General features: G+C 45.7%; 2 protein-coding genes across 8 annotated transcripts in view; both read left to right on the top strand.

The window, feature by feature from the left end:
- Positions 1-8,135, top strand: part of clasp1a (cytoplasmic linker associated protein 1a) — a 56,728-nt gene extending 48,593 nt beyond the window's left edge. For 3 of the 5 annotated variants that reach the window (XM_048978896.1, XM_048978897.1, XM_048978895.1), the window contains 8 exons: positions 751-898; positions 1,039-1,285; positions 1,878-1,934; positions 2,479-2,669; positions 3,159-3,287; positions 3,418-3,624; positions 3,813-3,929; positions 5,282-8,135. In XM_048978896.1, the coding sequence (XP_048834853.1) occupies positions 751-898; positions 1,039-1,285; positions 1,878-1,934; positions 2,479-2,669; positions 3,159-3,287; positions 3,418-3,624; positions 3,813-3,929; positions 5,282-5,368 (1,183 nt within the window). In that variant the 3' untranslated portion in view covers positions 5,369-8,135. The remainder of the gene's footprint in view (positions 1-750; positions 899-1,038; positions 1,286-1,877; positions 1,935-2,478; positions 2,670-3,158; positions 3,288-3,417; positions 3,625-3,812; positions 3,930-5,281) is intronic. The other 2 variants (XM_048978898.1, XM_048978899.1) reach the window with 1 other exon arrangement.
- Positions 8,136-8,247: 112 nt separating this feature from the next.
- tfcp2l1 (transcription factor CP2-like 1) lies at positions 8,248-19,556 on the top strand. 3 transcript variants are annotated; one of them, XM_048978914.1, is made up of 15 exons: positions 8,251-8,737; positions 9,267-9,415; positions 10,852-10,925; positions 14,474-14,579; positions 14,684-14,790; positions 14,875-15,027; positions 15,362-15,472; positions 16,504-16,595; positions 16,969-17,020; positions 17,096-17,189; positions 17,485-17,575; positions 17,687-17,757; positions 18,119-18,261; positions 18,566-18,617; positions 18,719-19,556. In XM_048978914.1, exons 1-15 carry the CDS (start codon positions 8,688-8,690, stop codon positions 18,760-18,762), a joined length of 1,389 nt encoding a protein of 462 aa, XP_048834871.1. In that variant the 5' UTR covers positions 8,251-8,687; the 3' UTR covers positions 18,763-19,556. The 3 variants fall into 3 exon arrangements, with proteins under 3 accessions (XP_048834870.1, XP_048834871.1, XP_048834872.1); XM_048978913.1 differs by having other exon boundaries at positions 8,248-8,737; positions 17,485-17,757; XM_048978915.1 differs by lacking the exon at positions 8,251-8,737 and having other exon boundaries at positions 9,356-9,415; positions 10,826-10,925; positions 17,485-17,757.
- Positions 19,557-19,780: the final 224 nt, after the last annotated feature.

Genomic DNA, 19,780 nt, shown 5'->3' with positions numbered 1-19,780 from the left:
TTGGGGTCACAGTGACCCAGTGGCGATAGGCTGGCTGTCCTTGGGGAAACAGGCAGCCTGCAGGCCTGTGACCTTCCTGAGGATCTTTTCACGTCACTGTACGTCCATCAGTGAGGCTCACGCCCTCTCCTCTCTCCAGGAGACTTCATATGCCTCCCAGAGCCCGAATACTGTGACACCTCTGTCCACCAGCTCCTCTTGCTCTCGTCGGGGGTGGGGGGCGGGATGACCTGGAGCTGCGGGGGCTTGGTCTGCATGTGTCCTGGGCACTGCATTGGCTGCAGTTCCTTTGCTGACTTCTTTCATCGTTGTCATTTCATCCCGCCGTTTTATTTCACGTTTCGAGCTGACGCTGGTGTCCATCGCTGTGTGAGGTTACTTTGGCAGAGTCTGGATGGAGGAACGTGAGTGATCACGGAATCTGCTGTTGGTCCATCCCACTTGCTTCAGGCGTGCTATACGCTGGGCCTTGTTAGCGGGTGACTGTCCTTCACTTCCCTGAGTCTCCCTTTGCTGATCTGTATTCTGTGGTACCACCTTCATGGTTCTAGAATGATGCTAAATACAGTCAGGTTAGACCTGAAAACCAAATTCCCCAAATTATCATCTCCAATCTTTATACCGCTGAAGGATAGTTCCCCGTCGCAGGCCATGTCTCATGACGTGCTTGCGGCTCGCAGGCGGGCCCGTGTGCTCGCCCTCTACCCTGGCCTGCTGTAAGAGAACCGCTCCCTGTGCTCTCGTTGAAAGCTTGTTGGAGTATGACACGGAGAACATGAACTCAGATGAGATCTACAACTCGCTGCGTGGCGTCACCGAAGCCATCCAGAGCTTCAGCTACCGCAGTCAGGAGGACCTGAATGAGCCCGTGAGGCGCGAGGGGAAGAAGGACGACACCGTGAGTGTGCCTGTCACTGTGTGTCGCGCCTGTGCATCTCCCGTGGGTTTATAGTGTGAACAGACACACCTGACGTGTGTTCACTGTTTACTAGGGTTAGGGTGATTATGTCAGTGCTGTGGCTTTGACCCTCTCCTCAGGTTGGCCGGGAGGCTCTTCTGGCCGGTTCTGGGTCTGACCCCCGCCTGGGAATTGACGTCATCGAGGGGGGGCGTACGGCGCTGGACAACAAGACATCACTGCTCAACACACCGTCCCCACGCTCCTTCGCGGGGCCCCGGGGTCGTGAATACAGCCCCTACACCTATGCCGACACCATCAGCTCTTACGACAAAAGCGCCCTGAAGGAGGCGGTGTTTGATGATGACGTCGAGCAGTTCCGTGACGGTAAGACTGGTGATGTCACATGACTGAGCCCCCAACTTTATAGTGACCTTCCATTGGGATGTATGTGTGTCTGTCTGTCTGTCTGTCTGTCAGCACCTTAAGGCACCCACATAAACTACCTTCCCCAGCCTCCACGGGGAGCCCCCTGCCTCCCCCCTGTACACGTCATGACATCACCTCGTCTGCATGTGTCTGCTGGTGACCGAGTTCAGCAATGGGCCTCGTCAGACCTGAATGTGGCTTCACGTTTACACTAAAAACACGCTCCCATCACCCACAGGCAGCCCCCAGCAGTTTACATGACTTTTATCGTTTATCTTCGGGCCGCATCATGGGGACTGGACAGGGGTGTGTGTTGCAATGCATGTGATAGACACACATCCAAGACACAGTCTGGATGGTCGTGCAGTGACGTGCAGGTAGAAGCCGTGCCAACGGGGCAAGATGAGCTAGGGAGCTGAGAAAGGAAGAATCAGCCCTGAGTGCCACAGCAGAAGGTTCTGGAAGGGTGAAGTCGCAGCCAGGCAAATGGGTCAGTGTGCGGTGTGCGGCGGTTCTGTGATTGTCACCGCGCTCCTTGCTGTCCCCTCAGGCCGGCGCTCAGCCTGTGGTGAAAACAAGATGTCTCACACCAAGGGGGTTTCTCCTGGTAAAGGCACGCCGCCCCCTTGTCCTGCCCCTGTCTGTCTCTTATGTCTCTTTATGTGCCTGGTAACCTCCTCATCCCATTCCATCACATCCTTGTCTGTCACTGTCCCAGATGAGCGCGAGCGGCAGCCCTGTGACTAATGTGATCTGAACTCTAGATTTGAACATGCTTGCTTTCCTGTGTGCAGGATTCTAGAGCTGGACAATATGTCTGTAGGACTCAAACCATTGTCATGGGTTTTTAGTGGTTCTAACATTAGCGGATGATGTCAGTAATTCACAACAAATTCAGTTATTCTACTAACTAAAGTAACACTAACCTCATAACACAATTTTACTAACTTTAGTAACCCAGGCAGCCCTGAAGTAAAACTGAAACAGCAGTAAGCTTTTGGATCCCAGGGGGAGGTGATTGCTGCATGTTTCTTGCTAGCAGGATATGTACATGCTGGCACCAAATAGGACGAGCACCCACCTAGAAACTCCTGAGTGGTGGGGATGGGCAGATGGCCCTCTCTGACTCTGACTACCCTTCTGTCCCGAAGTGCCCCTGGACCGCTCTGAGCTGGTTGCCGAGCTCCTGAAGGAGCTGTCCAATCACAATGAGCGTGTGGAGGAGCGCAAGGGGGCACTGGTAGAGCTGCTGAAGATCACGCGGGAGGACAGCCTCGGCGTCTGGGATGAGCACTTCAAGACGGTGCTGCTGCTGCTGCTGGAAACGCTAGGCGACAAAGATGTGGGGGTCCCCTCCGCCGCACAGACAGACCACATATAGACTACACATGTAGATAGACCACACACATGCACATGAAGAGAGACCACACACACAGACCGCGCATGTGGAGAGACCACACACACAGACTACATGTGAAGAGACACTGCACACACGGACTGCATGTGAAGAGAGACCATACACACAGACTGCATGGGAAGAGAAACTGCACACACACCACATATGACGAAAGACCACATACACAGACCACACGTGAAGAGAGACTGTACACACAAACAACACTAACACACACGCAAGTGAAGACAGACTGTACACACACATATGCATGTGAAGAGAGACCACATCTGCACACACACACACACACACAACTTTACCAGGGCACGCATGATAATCTGTTATATAATAATTCCAAAGCCAAAACAGCAAGTTGTATGGAATAAATGGTAGCCTAGTCATTAACAAGCCCCCTGCCCCTACCCACCCACCACACAGCACACCATCCGGGCCCTGGCTCTACGTGTCCTGAAGGAGATTCTCCGGAACCAGCCAGCTCGATTCAAGAACTATGCAGAGCTTACCATCATGAAGACACTGGAGGCCCATAAGGACTCTCACAAGGAGGTAGGGGGCTCACAGCCCCTCCACCTCGGGCTGCTTGTGTTTCGATTGGATGCTGCTCTCGCTTCGATGGCCGTAGCTTCACGCTTTCCCCGTGTGCCTGCACTCGTGACCCCGCCCCCTTCCCCCACAGGTGGTACGGGCAGCAGAGGAGACTGCCTCTACCCTGGCAGGCTCCATCCACCCGGAGCAGTGCACCAAGGTGCTGTGTCCTATTGTGCAGACGGCCGACTACCCCATCAACCTGGCAGCCATCAAGATGCAGACCAAGGTCATCGAGCGCATCGTCAAGGACTCTCTGCTGCAGCTTCTGCCCGACATCATACCTGGGCTCCTGCAGGTCCGTCCGCATGCTCTTGCTGGGAGGAGGGGGGGCTATTTGGAGTTTACACAACACAGGCCTGTTTTGTCAATCCTGTCTTTTTATAGAAAAGCCTGCATTTCCTGCAGAGCACTGTAGGGAGTGCGGGAGCGTGCCATGCATGCATGTGTTTGCGCTTTCAGCAGGCGTGTGTCTCCCGTCCGCAGGGCTATGACAACACGGAGAGCAGCGTGCGCAAGGCCAGCGTGTTCTGCCTGGTGGCCATCTACTCCGTGATTGGCGAGGAGCTGAAGCCACATCTTTCCCAGCTCACGGGCAGCAAGGTACGGTCATATGACCTCACGGTTTACCCATCCCAGCTGCGTAGGAGCCGCTGTGGGGATGGCCTTGGGAGAGCAGCCAAGTCAGGAGTGACCAGGAGCACGCTGACTGGATCGAGCCGGCTGCTCGGGGACCTTGCCTGGGCCAAGTGACAGGGGCACATAGTTCTGGTTCTGTGCAAGAATCATCCCTGGGAGAGCAACGGCTCTGTATGACATCCGGGGTTTGGACCTGGCCCACGCTTGGCCTCTCGCTGTGTGCAGCATTCTGTTGTTGCATGTCTAGCTGCAGTGTATTTTCTGCATGTTAGTTCAGTATTAACAAGAATCATTTACTGAGTACACCGAATCCTCCTGTGTGAGGTGTGTGAATCTCTCCGGCTAGAGCGGGGGGCCAAACACCTGCTCCTCATTCATCTAGATATTCCTTGGGGTGATTTGGGCCAAGAGCATGGAATTTCCTGGAGTTTGAACCTTTTATGGCCAGTTAGTAAAGTTCCTCACCAGTGTACCGCCTAAAATTGATTGATCCTTGATTAATCTTGGTGTGGGCACTATATGGAGAAAAGTATTGGGGTACCCAAAGGAACTTTTATGATATGCTATTATAAATCCATCGGAATTGCTATGGAGTAAACAGCTGCCATTCTTCTGGGAAGGATTTCCACAAGATTTTGGAGTGTTTCTACGGGAATTTTTGCCCATTCATCCAGAAGAGCATTTGTGAGGTCAGACACTGATGTTGGATGTGAAGGCCTGGCTCACAGTCTCCGTTTTAATTCATCTCAAAGGTGTTTGATGGGGTTGAGGTGAAGGCTCTGTGCGGGTCAGTCAAGTTCTTCTTCACCTAGCCATGTCTTGGTATGCACACCAATACATTGTGGACAACTGTATGCTTACAACTTTGTGGGACCAGTTTGGAGAAGGCCGTTTTCTGTTCCAACATGATTGTGCCCCATTGCACAAAGCAAGGTCCTTATGAATTTAGAATGGAATGTCATTAATAATAATCGATACTTTATTGATCCCCGTAGGGAAATTGTCTTTACGCCTCCCACAACTTCCTCTTTTTTCATAGAGGAAGTTGTCTGCGAAGGGCTGCCTCCCGTAGCGGCGCCCAGGGAGCTGGGGGTTAAGGGCCTCGCTCAAGGACCCACAGGCTGAGGCTGGGTTTGAACCTGCGACCTTCTGATTAGAGGCACACAGGCTTAGCCCACAGAGCCACACGCTGCTCCCATTAAGTTGCTTAGAGTCAAGATGCTTAGAGGCCCCACGATCCTGACAATGCTGAAGTCACCCCGCGGCCCCCCCACACCACTGTCAGAGCTGATGGTGCCTCCATGTTTTCCCTACAGATGAAGCTGCTCAACCTGTACATCAAGAGGGCCCAGACCACCAACAGCAACAGTAGCAGCTCATCGGATGTGTCCACACACAGCTAGCCTGTCTGCGGCCCGTAGCCGCCCCCCCACCCCCACGGCGGCCATGCCTCTTTCCAGACCTCTCCATCTGTGTTTGCATCAACACCCACCTCCTCTTCCCCCAGCGGTGGGGGGAGGGGGTCATTGTATATGTTTCAGCCAGTGTTTACTATACACGATTTCCTTTTACCTTCATACTTCTGGATGTGGAGTCGTTTTGCAGATATTTCTCCCTTTTCTGGAGCGACGAGGTCTCACCGGGTGGGATGTGGGACAATCGCTGTCTGTACTGCAGCCTTGCTGTTACTCATGTCCTTCTGAATCGATGGCTTAGCTGAAAATGTTATGATTTTTTTTTGGCAATGAAACAAATAAGGGCAAATGATATCTGCTTACTGCGGTTATCTAGAGACCTTTGAGCTGCCCCACTTTGCCCTAAAAGCGGATCCTCATCATTCCTGCAAGTGGCAGCAGCCTTGAATAAAGGGCATGTTCCGAAGAGCATGTCCTGCTGGACCTGTGAGAAACGGCTGGGGTCGTCACCTAATCATTCACTATTTGTCACGGCAGACGATCATTTGGCTGGCCGAGTGATTAATACATGAGGGTCTAGTGTAGTATTCCAACGCTGAGCACAGTAACAACCAAAAATATAGGGTTATACACAGAATTATAATTTTTTTTTATTTCCATATGTTATATGTTTTATTTAACCAAGGACCGCGAATTAGTGAGAATTTTCCAGACAACTAAACGGAAATTTGTTGAATACTTTGCTTTTGACATTCATCATGAAGGGCAGATAAAAAGTTTTGTTTTTCATGATTAATCACGTTACACGGATGTTTAGTCACTTAATGGTCACTTAAGGTGAAAGTATTAAGCTGTCTGACTGACCGGCGACTTGCTCAGCTTCAGGTATAAGCTGTGCTTCTGTGAGGTCCATATGGCCTGATCAGAGTCCGCCATAGTTTGTCTCATTACAATCGTTTTTTTTTTTTTTTTTTTTTTTAAGACAAAAATAGTCCATTATGAGGAAATATTTATGGGAATATATTGTTTTTCCTGGGGAATCCTTGACAATCTGAAACACTAATTTGTGAATGGGATAGGCTGAGGACTCGTGTCCTCAAGAAACGTGCCAACTGATAAAGCAGCTCGAATGAAACACGCCCCCCCCCCCCACACACACACACACACGGTATGTGCCTGTCGCAGGACATCCAATGACATTTTACACTCCAGCCTTCGTCAGAAATTCCGTTAGTCAGTGCACTGTATAAATGTGAGACGTTTCTCCGCTTAGATTTTTATTTATTTTTGTTTTCCTGTGGCCGTCAAAGAGAGGAAGGGCTGTAACGTGTTGCTGCGGATTTGCGGTGCCCCAGTTCCGAAGGTGACAAGCCTGACACTAAAGCCTATGTCCCTTACACATAACGTCACAGCAGTGGACACTAAAGACACTCTCAGGCCTTACTCGCATTTTCAGCGTACTGTTTTCACCACACAGACTGTTATTGGGGTGGCACGGTGACGCGGTGGCCAGCAATGGGGTCTGCGTGCTCTCCCTGTGCTGCGGGGGTTTTTCCGGACTCTCCGGTTTCCTCTCACAGTCCAAACACATGCAGTTAGGCTGATCGACGTCTCTAAATCGCCCGTTGTGTGTGTGAGCTTGTGTGCCCCGCTAATGACCGGCACCCTGTCCAGAGTGTCCCCTGCCTCATGTCCTGCTGCCCAGAATGGGTTCCAGGCCCTAACCCAGCCCTGTACTGGAACAGCTGTAAAACGGACGGTCGTGTTGAATGTTAAGTGGTGCTACTGTGTGCTTGTCCTTCTCTGCAGTGCGAGAGCCTGTGTAGTTCAGAAGGCCTCATTTTGTGACGATGAAGAAAGGTCTGATGTCAAGAAAGGCCTTCTAACTCACCTGTACCCAATGTAACCAGTTTTCTGCAATTAAAAAAAGACGCACCCTTAAAATATTTTGTACATTTCTTCCAGTTGCTGCTTCGCAAACTTATTAGAAAGCAAAAAAAGAAGGTCAAAGAGCTCTTGTTTTGCACGTTAACAGGTAACCTGCATGTCTCAGAAACCCACCCCGCTGTGCTGTGACTGGTTCTGATCCGAGTCCCTTGGCTCCTCAGCTCGGCCTGTACATACAGTATTAATCTGAACTGGAAAAGCAATCAAACACTACTTGAGCTATTTTTGGGTCTGTCCACCCAAACTGAGGTCTAAGATAGTCGTGCCTCTCGGAGAGCAGCCTGCCGACTACGGGTGTGAGACCCTGACTCGAGACGGTTCTGGGACGTCTGGGTGTGTGGCCCGGTGTCCGCCACCCTCCATGCTAGGCTGGCTCAGACGATACTTGCAGACAGACCCGCTTCACACCAGTCAAGATGAGTACGTTTCCAGTACAGTTACTTTGAGCCTTTTCCAGAGTTTTGCTTAATTCCTGTCTATAGGGAGAAAGTCTTTACGTTTTGCAGGAGATAGCGAGTCTCCAGAAAGGACCGTGCTCTTTGGCCATTACCGTGGAATCCATAGCGAAATGTTGATGAAGCATGTTTTGTTTTTAAATTTAATTTTAATTTTTTTTGTTTTTTTTTTTGCTTTTGTCATGTAATATCAATATGTATTTATATATTGTTTTATTTTGTGTGTATCATGACAGCTGTACAGATTTAATGTTTGTTCTTGTTTTTATTAATAGCCACATGTGATAGAATTTGCAGACAAAAAATTATAAACATCAGTTTGCTCTAGAAATAAACCAAATTCAAAGACCTCTTATGGCTGTGTTTCTGTGAGCGGACTTTCTTCCCGTTGCGCTGAGATTGCTGAAACGGCCGTCTGGGACCCAGTTTACTGACTTTGCATTACATTTTAAAACAAACCTCATTGCCGAGGTTCCCAGTGTAAAATATTAACTTGCAAGACTACGTATCTATTTAGATTCCTGGTGCTCTAACAGAGGACAAGGGACAGTTTTCCCAAGCAGCCTGAATAGCAGAAGCCAATAACTAGTCGTCTCCTTACAAATATTAACTGCACAGGACGTATGCCCATATTGAAACGACCCAGTGAATATTTGGTCGGCAGTCAGGGCATGTCGAACTACTAAAGCTACACAAGGGTTAATACCGCATTTAATGACACTGATCGGGTGTGTCGATCCGCGTCCCAGAGTTCACCTGAGGTCGGTTTGCCGAAGGGGGTCAGGGTGGCTCCTTTATAAAAACGTAGGGGGGCGCCTAGCGGCCGCCAGGTGCCTGGGATCTCCGGCTCTCCGGCTTTGGGATGTTCACAGCTGTACTGCTTTAGCCTGCCATACGTGTAAAACATGCTTTTTTGGCATTCTCAACCAGAACCTTACACCCAGCATTCACTCCGGTGAGTCCAGCTTTTTGAAATAAATAAATGATATGTTTATTATGTCGATGAAACAACATGCTTTTTCTGCGGAAATATCACTGTGATTTTCGACCGATATTTTTATCAAAGTATTGTTTTCAGACTTTATTGTCCTTTCATTCATTTTTTACATTACTCTATTATATACTAACGGTACTTGCCGCGTTTATAAATTGGGAACTGACTTTGATCGTATTCATTGGTTTTTAAAAAGTTTTAACGTTTGCTTGTAAGGATCTAGCAAATTGTTTCTGTAATATGCTGCGCAATATTCAGCGTATCGGAAGTCCTTTAATCTCCCTTCTGTAATTATTTGAAATTAAATACTTTGAAGACCTACATCCGCTCATTGTCAAAATTAAAGTAGATAATATTACCTAGGTAAACTTTTTTTTTAAACTGTCGCCGGGGCGAAAGTGTATTTAAGTACATCTGGTGCAGATCTAGCACTAAGAGACAGACGTTCTCTTTGCAGATCTTCGTTCATCGCTCTGTCTTTTTCCCATAGAGATGCATTGGCATCGTTCCTTAAGCACGAGGAGACTCCGCATATCTCCGAAAAGTGCGAAAAAATGACGGATTTTCAGTACGTCCTCTGCGCACCTACATCACCAGCGGTAAAAATACACGATGAAACCCTCACCTACCTAAACCAAGGTACGGTCTCGTCCCTTCTCTTTAACTAATTCTACCCGTTAGGAACAGGTTGTTTTCTTCTCACCACATAAGAAAGCATGGAAATCTATGCCGGGCTGGCAGGCGCGATTTCCATCCAGCTGCATGTCACCGGATTGATCACCATTAGAAACTTTATTTTTTCCAAAACGAAAACCCCATTTTGCGCCACTACCGACCAGAATTTCAGCATGTCGATTGAAATCGGCACGACACAACACTGTTTCTCAGATAACGGGCTTGTTTTTTCATTTTTATACGGTGAGTACTGTGAAAATGGGACACCTGTAAAAATGGGACAGTTCAACTTTGTAGTTAATGTGTATGTTTAGTAATATTTATTTTCTCTTTGATATAGTGTTCATGGGGCATTAATGTATTTAGAATAGTATCAAGTGGGATTCGAGACATTGAGACGATTTTTTCCAAAAAGCAAATCTTCCAAAAGTGTTCCATTTTAACAATACAGTACTCACCCTATTTTTGAAAGTTTATTTCTCAGTAATTACCAATTTTGTTTTACATGGTCATGGTTTCCTGCTTTTCGCCTTAGGCCAACGTGAAAAAAGCTGCAGAAATGATTGAAGATACTTTTGATAGATTCCAGGTTGCTGTGATCTGCAGTGCAGCCACACCGCTTACTGCTGACGTCATGTCATTCTGTTATTGCTTATTCGGGCTGCTAATTCACGTGAAGTTTGCAGCCATTTCTTTTTGAACAGGAAATGCAATCTTTTGAACTGTTCTTCCCTTAGGCTATATTCCAGTACCCTCAGGCATATATTATTATATTTTGCATATATTTTTACATATTCAAGAGTCCCTTTCAAGTGCTGGACCCCCTGAATCTGCCAGGATATCCATGTCCCCTCTGTTGCCCCCACCGGCAGGTTATCACTGTTTAATGGGCAGTATCGCTAATAGGCCCCACTGAATCGCAGTAGGATGCATTCAGCATGACATCATTGTCACATGTAGATGTTTGTTCACACAGATCAATCTATCAATTTTAGGATCACTAGTATTTCGCGTAGGGAATTTCTGACATCATCACTTTTTGTCAATCGTTTGTCAGAACATACATTTTTAACCATATTTAACTTGTAGGCCTGTTTCTTTGTTCCTAAAAAGAAACTGTGTTTACCTTACGGGAAAACACTACAGATTTCAGAGTATGTCATTGTTTTTATTGTTGCTATATTACTGATGATTATATGTCTAGCCTTTTAGTTAGCATGTGATTTTGAGAAATTGATTCTTATGTCACTATGACCTTTTCAAAGGGTTAATCACTTATAAAGGCTTGTCTCTTAGGGGAACAAAGACATACACTAGTCTCCGCACTGTCAAACATTTTTCTAATTGTTTTTTTTTGTTTTTAATTTTAATCAGGTTTGTTTTAATGTTTTAAAATGTAGGTCAGTCCTACGAAATCCGTATGCTTAACAGGAAACTAGTGGATTATACAGATATAAGCAGCAAATTTGTAAAGGTAGGTAAAATAATGTATTTTATGTGTTTCTCCCACTTTCATGTCGCTCTCTGTTTCTTTAACATCTTCATTTCCTGGTTTGTCAACACGAAGTGAGTTTTCCCGCTGCTTTGTAATTTATCTGATGTGCTGGGGGGGCACATGCTTGTCAACCTCCGTACTGTCAAACAACCCCTTCTCTTCCATGTTATGCATAATGTTATAACTCAGCTCGTTTAAATGATGGATTTCCACATATTTCTGTCTTGGATATTTTTCTCTTTGAAGTAAAAGCCACCATTCATACATGATGCAGTTTTAATCCTGCTCGATTTGCTGACCTTAGCAGGACTTTAACAGAAGTGACGGTGCGTCCTGGTTATTTTAGTTTCCCGCCAAAGGTTTGTGGGATTATTCACAGAAAAGCAATAATTACCCTTTTATTGTTAATTAACAAGGGTACCTGTAACATGTAAATATATCTGGGATGTTTGTTCTGACATTAATGCCTTTCAGTACTTCATCCAACCTTTCAGTTGGTTTTATGTAATTAACTGTGACTGTTTTTGTAGTGTTTTCCTCCCAATACATTTCTAATATACTCGTATCTAGTATGTAAATCATGTAGAGTGGATCCGTAATAAATATTTTCCTTAAAATGTCCTTAGCTGTCTAAGCAGATTAAATTCAACATAATGTCAGATAACTACTCATCATGTCAGAAATGTCTTTGGCCTGGCATTGAAAAGGAGTTTAAAGTGGCAAATTCAGCTTTATAATCACGGTGAATGGGGTCTTTCATTCAGTTGTTAGTACAAGTGACTATATGAGATTCACATAGAGAAATCCATAATGTGTGAGGTCCTTCTCCCATATTCTAAAGTCATTAGTCTACATTTAGGCAGGAGAAAACATGAACTAATACAAGTCAATGCCAATAAAGTCTGTGTTAACTGGCTAGATTTACGTGAGTGCCGTGTACTTTATGATAAAGCATCATTAGATCAATTGTTGGGTTGTATGTGTGTGTCTGTGTGTGTGTGTAAAAACAGATACTTTTACTTGAGTAGTATTTCACTGAATGTCTTACATTTACTTGAGTAACATTGTGGTATGGTATCTGTACTTTTACTTAAGTATGAAAATGGAGTACTGTTTTCCATCACTGGTTATGTGTGCATGTTTATATACACCCACTGGCCATTTTTAGGTAAACCAGTTCAGCTACTCATTGAAACTAATATCAGCCAATTCTATGTCAGCAGTACAATGTATAACATCGTCCACATACAGGTCTGGAGCTTCAGTTCACATCAAACACCAGAATGGGGAAGAAAAGTGATTTAAGTGGATTTTAACGTGACATGGTTGTTGGTGCCAGACAGATTGGTATGAGTACTTCAGGATCTGCTGATCTACTGGTTTTTGGTGGAATTTCATGCACAATAATCTGTAGGGTTTACAGAGATTGGGCTGAAAAAGAAAACCATCCAGTGAGCAGCGGTTCTGTGGGCTAAAATGCTCTGGGATAGAATTGCCTGACCGGGTCAAGCTAGATATTAGGGCAACACTAACTCAAAAAGTCACTCGTTACAACCAAGGTATGGGGAAGAGCATCTCTGAATACACAACACGTCGAACCTTGAAGCAGATGGGCTACAGCAGCAGAAGGCTACACTGGGTGCCACTCCTGTCAACAGGACACTGAGGCTACAATGGGTGCAGATTCACCGAAACTGAACAAAGGAAGATTGGAAAATTGTTTCCTGGTCAGATAAGTTTCAATTTTTACTGTGAGATTCAGATGATAGGGTCAGAATTTGCCATAAACAACATGAAAACATGGATCCATCATGTCTAGTATCAACAATTCAGGCTGCTTCTGCTGGGTTATGGTGTGTAGGATATTTTCTTGGCACACTTAGGGTCCCTTAGTACACAGTGAGCATCATTTAAATGCCACAACCTACGAAAGTATTGTCACTAATCATATCCCTCCCTTTGTGACCACAGTCTACGCAGCTTCTAACGGATAATTGCAGCAGGATAACGCACCATGTCACAAAGATCATATCGTCTCAGACTGGTTTCTTGAACAAGAAAATGAGTTCACTGTACTCAAATGGCCTTTGCAGTTACCAGATCTCAAACCAACAGAGCACCTATGGGATGTAGTGTAATGGGAGATTCACATCATGAAGGTGCAGCCGATAAATATGCAGCACGTGCACAATGCTATTATGTCAACATGGACCAAAGTCTTCGGGGAATGTTTCAAGGACCTTGTTGAATCTACACTGCAAAGAATTAAGGCAGTTCTGAACGCAAAAGGGAGTCCCACCTAGTACTAGCAAGGTCTACCTAATAAAGTGGCCAGTGAATGTATGTCAGTATTATTGTTGTCGCTGGCTCGTACAGATGTAACCTGACATTCCTGTAACTCTGAGATGGATGCCTGACGTTTTCATTAAGCCATTCTATCTGGCTGTCTGTCTGTCTGTTGGTCAGAGGCCCAGCTACTCTGGAATATCCTGATGTGTAGCTTTAAAAACATTTTCTCTCCATGGCTGTCAGTAAATCTTAGAATGCAAGAATGCTGGTGGCACTTTCGCAAACATGGTTTCTGGCCTGAGGCTGGGAAGCCTGGGTACTCATGCAAGCAGCAGAAATGCTGGTAAAACCTGCTATTTTTTTAGCTTGAGGGGATGTTTTTCAGGTCCCCACAATATGAACCTCAATTTTACAACAATCTGTGAATGCAATCAAAAAACTAAAATAGCCAAAAGTCTTGTATTGTTTGGTTACGTATAGATAAGGTTAAAGCTGGGTAAGGGTTAGAGTTATCATAGTTAGGATTAGGGTTATGCCCATATAACTGAATTGAAGCGTCCCCAAAATGAATGTATGAATCGTGTGTTTGCTTGTATGTACAGTATGTTTGTGTGTAAATGTGTCTGCATGTGTGTGGATGCGTGTGCATGCATGTCCATGTATGTGCACATAATTGTTTGTGTGTGTATGTGTCTGCATGTGTGTTTCTTCTTAGTAAGGGTCTGCTTATAAACTACTCAGAAAGTAACTATTAGTTGGTCAGGTTTGATGTATTGTAAGAATAAAGATATAAAATCTATTGTTTCTTTTTAGTGTCAAATTTAGTATTGTCATTCTGGCAGTAAATATGCAAGCTGTACTGATTGTTTTCATGCATTTCATAAGTGTTATTATGGGATTGCTTAAGCAAATTGCCACCTTGGTTATGGGCTCTTATCCTGTATATGTTATATGTGCTGAACATTGTGATATGCAGTGGATTCTTATGGCAGCAAGACACTACAGGCTAAGCTGCTCTAGATGCCATCCTTAGACTGATCACTGAGTCTGATTCCATTATAGAGCTAAAACTTTGGAATGTGTAACTTTAGTGTTAGTGTGAGCCTGGGGACGATTCTCAAATGAGCAGGAAATGAAATTCGCAGGAATCAAGGTGCAAGAGAAAGCTGGCTCTCCTGAGAAGGTCCCATGGGGGTTTCGGTTAATATGGTGAAGCCTGCGTCATTGTGTTCTTGCAGAGCATTGTGAGGGTGGTGTTCCACGACCGACGCTTGCAGTACACTGAGCACCAGCAGCTGGAGGGCTGGCGCTGGAGCAGACCTGGTGACAGGATTCTCGATATTGGTGAGCCATGCTCACTGCCATTGATGGGGGGGGGGGGGGGTCTCAGGTGGTCCCATGTGCTGGAAGCCCTTTGGCTGTGTTCTGTGATGTCTGGCTGCCTGCAGATTTGCCACTTTCCGTGGGGATCATGGAGCCACAGACTCACCCCCTGCAGCTGAACATGCTGGAGTTCCTGTGGGATCCCGCTAAAGGCGCCTCCGTGTTCATCCAGGTACCGGTCTGGAGCCCGGCACGCTATGCTCCTTGGGGGGGCCGCCTGCCCGCTTTCCTCACTACAAGCTGTGACACGCTGCAGGTCAACTGCATCAGCACAGAGTTCACCCCGCGAAAGCACGGCGGGGAGAAGGGGGTGCCCTTCCGCATTCAGGTCGACACCTTCATCCAGAACGGGGGGCGAGAGTATCAGGAGCACGTCCACTCCTCCAGCTGCCAGGTCAAGGTCTTCAAGGTGAGGGTCCTGCGAGGAAAGATCTGCAAACTGCTGCTAACAAGAAGTTCTGCTCAGGTCACTCCTGTCTCCTTTTTAGTGGATTACTTTCATTGATCATATCACTTCTGTTTCTTCAGTCTAAGTGCAGTTAAATAAGTGCAGGAACTGTCTGATGTCTGTGAACCGGAAAAGTACAGACATGAGAGTGCACTATGGCCTCACGTCTGAGAGTGAAGTCTCTGAGTTACTGGTTATCCATTTGCAATGGGCAAGTTAAATCTTGTTACTGTGTAATCCTGATTACTGCACTGGAAGTGGCTGAAACATACCCTCACTTTCTCTTTCCTGGAAGCCCAAAGGAGCTGATCGCAAACTGAAGACTGACAGAGAAAAGATAGAGAAAAAGTCTCTTCAAGACAGAGAGAAATACCAGCCCTGCTATGAAACCACAGTGCTTGCGGAGGTATTACTACCAGAGTATCACCCCTTATGCTGCTCGGCCTGTACGCACCTTGATGCACAGCGTTCATTTTGTTGCTTATTGGGGAAGGTGGTAACAGTCTGATAGTAACAGCTTTACCATCTTGGAGCTTCTGGGGTCAGTTGATCTGGTTGGTTGATCTGGTTGGTTGATCTGGTGATTATCCAGCCCGGTTAACCTGGTGTTCCTGTGCTCAGTGTCTATAACAAGGAAGGCCAATCTTATCTCCAAAGGGGTGGTGCGTATGCAGGTTTTTGGGGTAACCTTTAGGTCAGCTGTTGAAACACAGGACTCTTCAGCCAATCAGTCCTCTAACTAGTAACCTAATTAGGGAGTTGCAGTGAAATTCTGCATTGCCCAACTGGACTTTCTGGGTAAGATTGCCCACCCCTGTTCTAGGCTGATCTCAGAAACAGTAACTGCTAATTCCTATCTGCTAAACCTATTTGAGTGAAAAGGGGGGGAGGGGCACAGGGAGCACCCTAACCCTAATCCCCACCCCTAGCACCTATCCTCTAACCCAATCCCACAGTTGAAAAGTAGGAGCCAATTCCTATAACATGTGCCTGTAGGTTTCTACGGAATAAGCAGTGCGCTGGTAATTAATCAGAAGATACTAGTTTAAGTCACTACAGCTATTCAGCAACATTTTTAAAACACGCTTAACATACCCAGGTGTAAAAATGTGCAAATGTTTTATGTCATTTTGTATCACTTTGTCTCTAACATCAAAGATAATCCAGTGTTCGAATGTTCTAAATCAGTTCAGCTGGTAATTATATAAGGTTCTAATTTTGAGGACAAATGCTGTTAATGTACCGGATACATGCCTGTGAGGTCACTGCTGGTGCCGGTCAGCCTGTTTGGTTTGAACTGTGTCTCTTTGCAGTGTACAGTGTACTGTGTCTCAATGTACAGTGTGAGGTGCGCGTTGCCAACTTGGCCAGTTTAACCGGTGGCGTGTGCCAGAGCGAAGGCATTTACAAGTGCACTGCTTCACCTGTGGCCCCTAGTGCTCGCAGTGGCCCGACGCCCCTGGCCTGTGCTGTGACACCCCCTCCCCCATCTACCGTAGCTCTCCGACCCCCTGCGGCCTTCTGGAAGGGTGAGCCCCCGTCAGCCGAGAGCCGCGTCTGCACCTCCTTCAGTACAGTATGTGACAGGCAGAAAAGCAGCGGCTCCCTTTTAGTAATAGGACACCGTCAGCTTCCGTGCCCCTGTTTATAGAACAGCTGCTAGGTTAGAACAGGCTTCATTAAGCAACAGTAGATCAACTGAAAAGATTCTTCCACTTGTTGCATTATATAATGGTGATTAAATTAGTTTGGAACTATCAAGAATTGTGTAATGGTTTGGTTGTATGAAGCTCAGGTTTGACAAATTGAATAGAGTATGAACAGCCCTGGGACACATCTTATGTGGAAGATAATCTGTCAATATTGATTTTTATTATACATTTTTTTTCTGGGCTGTTACAGAAACTGCTCTCCTGACCAGCAGGGGGAGCCGATGCTGCCCAGTTGCTCCGATGTAAGTTGCCATCCCTTTTTGCCGACTGTGGGCCTGTTTCCAATACCTGGAGCCTGTGTGTCTTTCGCCCAACAGCACCTCCTGCCCACGTGGTCCACGCAGGACACACAGCAATGGCTTCATCGCCATCGATTCTCGCAGTTCTGCAGGTTGTTCTCCAGCTTCTCAGGTTGGTGTTCAAGTGGGCTGAGGGGCCGGGAAGGCCGTAATTCAACATGGTGGCTAAGTGTCGTTGTTGTACAGCAGGCAGTAATCGCTCATCTCATTTATGACGAGACTTGATTCACCTCTGGGCTGATCGTGCAGTCTGCCCTGGTGTAACAGCACTGACTGAAATGTCTAAAATATTGACTCTGAGTAAAGGAGCAGCATACTTTTTTTCCTAGTGACTTCAGTACTTCAAGATTTGTTGTTTATTGATCCTGTGCATCACAGGGTCCCACTGATCAGCCATTTTATCACAGCTGCTGACCTACTGAAAATGTCCAAAGATGACTTCGTCCAGATCTGCGGTCCGGCGAATGGGATCCGGCTGTTTAACTCCATTAAAGGGCGGTGGGTTGTCCGTGCCTCTTTGGCGATGTATGGGAAGCCCCGAAGACACCCGAAGGCTCTTTACGTCCGTGTCGCTGTTTGTTTATGTATTCCTCACTCCGTTCCCCTTAGGTGTGTACAGCCCCGCCTCACGGTCTACGTCTGTCACCAGCAGCAGGCCAAGCCAATGCTCAGCGAGGGCGGTACGTTGTGTTGGTGGCCCGTGGCAGACAACTGCAGGGGCAGACTTGCTAGATAACTCTGTGTGGCACCAAAGATGAACCCTATCAGGCCACGTATTACCTCCAGTATCCAGCAGCGTTTGAGGCCTGTGTGGACCCTGAGCGGATGTAGCGGTTAGCCAACAGCGCCTCACAAGTACCACTAGAGATTGAACTTTCTGTATTTTGCACTTATTGAAGTACAACATCAGACAATCAGATGGTATTTTCCCAATGACTTAATTGCAGAGTGTTTTATTGTTATTATCCAGCTGGAATAGGGGTTGAATATGAATTAATTAATAGAATTTGAGTGATTCATATCACCCCTTCCTTTTTGCAGTGTACCATGCCGTCTACCTGGACAAACTCACTGCATCTGAGCTGAAGGAGAAGATCGCTAACATCTACAATGTGTCCTCGCAGCGGATCAGCCGGGTGTACAGGCAGGGCCCGGCCGGAGTTCATGTGTTGATATCCGACGAGGTGAGGACAGGGCCCAGTGCATTCTGGGATGTGCTTGATCTTTGGCTCCGACGTTGTCAGGACCTTCAGATGACCCTAGAAATCAAGGCAGCTTAAAAATTTCACGTGTTTGACATTGGTATTATGCTGAGAATGTTATGAAAAGAACAAGCTGATGCATGGCAGGGAAATGTTGGTAGAGCACTTTCTAAATGCAGACGTGACACGGACAGTGACCTGGAGCGTCGTTATCCCTGCTGAGGCGAGGCATTCCGGATACGGGTGTGTGTTATATTGGATCAACAACTTTATGTTGTGCTCGCAGATGGTGCAGAACTTCATTGAGGAAACCTGTTTCACTGTCAGCACACTGAAAGGTAGCCACATGCTTCCTGTGTGCTGTCCACACCATGCACCTGTCGTGATTTTTCTAATTTTACTGGGCATGCTGTAAATTTCATACTTTATTTTTTTACAGTTGGTGATGAGAACAGTGATGGCTACCACATTGTCCTCAAATAACCTCAAAATCAAGCGAAAGAAGATTTTCAGTGGAATACTTCAACTTATTTTCATTACTTAAATAATTATAATTATAGTTTACAGGAAAAAGACAATTCTACCTGATATTTTTTTGTGTTTTGGTGCAAATATGGAATACTGAATAGTGGAATGTATAAATGACTTTGGAGTGTTTTTAAATAAAATGCTTGTATATAATTCTAATGTTAAGCGAGATCTCTAAATCACTCAAATCTAAAATGGCCCCTGAAGTTTGATTGTAAATGTGCACTTGACAATTTTTTATTACCATCATATTTATAAATAGTAAAGGAAGAGTGAGTGTATATGTTACTGTTGTCATTGTGATTTGATTGTTCAGTTTAACCACCTAATATTTTAAGAATAATTGGTTAGACTGGATAAAGGAGTTATTAGACTGGGTTTGGCCCATTCTGCAATTCTAAATCCTTTCTAGATGCTTACTGGTTTGAGTGATCAATAACGTATATGTTTTTCTGTAATACAGTACAGTTCCGTTTTATGTTTCTTTTACTCTGTTTTCCTGTCGTGATTCTGCAGGTAACTGGGTAACTGGTTATAATAGTTTAATTGCAGCAACATAGTTTTGTTTATATGCTGCACACTGATATTTCAGTTTATATTTTGGATAAAGTTCTATATTCTAAACATTCATATGCATTGGTATTATTAACGTATTGTCAACAAAGCTAGTAAACAAAACAGTAAAGATTAAGGAGTTCTAATCAAGATGGCACTAATGTTTTTGCAATAAATTGTTTTTATCGTGTTGAGCTGCTGTACCTGATGGGCAGCGTCTCACTGTGCTGTGTGGGATCTTCAGAGAGTTTCTCCTTTGTCTTGCAAGATGATGGTTATGCCCATTCATACCCCTCTGCTCATCTGGACCATCCAGAAGAGTCTCGTGTCATGGCATCTTACCTTGGGAAACAAACCAAAACTTAATATAAAACTATATGTAAAATGAGACACTAGGTAGTTTGGTGGGAATATGAAG

The sequence above is a fragment of the Brienomyrus brachyistius genome, chromosome 16 (genome assembly GCF_023856365.1).
Source record: "Brienomyrus brachyistius isolate T26 chromosome 16, BBRACH_0.4, whole genome shotgun sequence".
Lineage (NCBI taxonomy): Eukaryota > Metazoa > Chordata > Actinopteri > Osteoglossiformes > Mormyridae > Brienomyrus > Brienomyrus brachyistius.
This window is presented reverse-complemented; position numbering and strand designations above follow the sequence as displayed.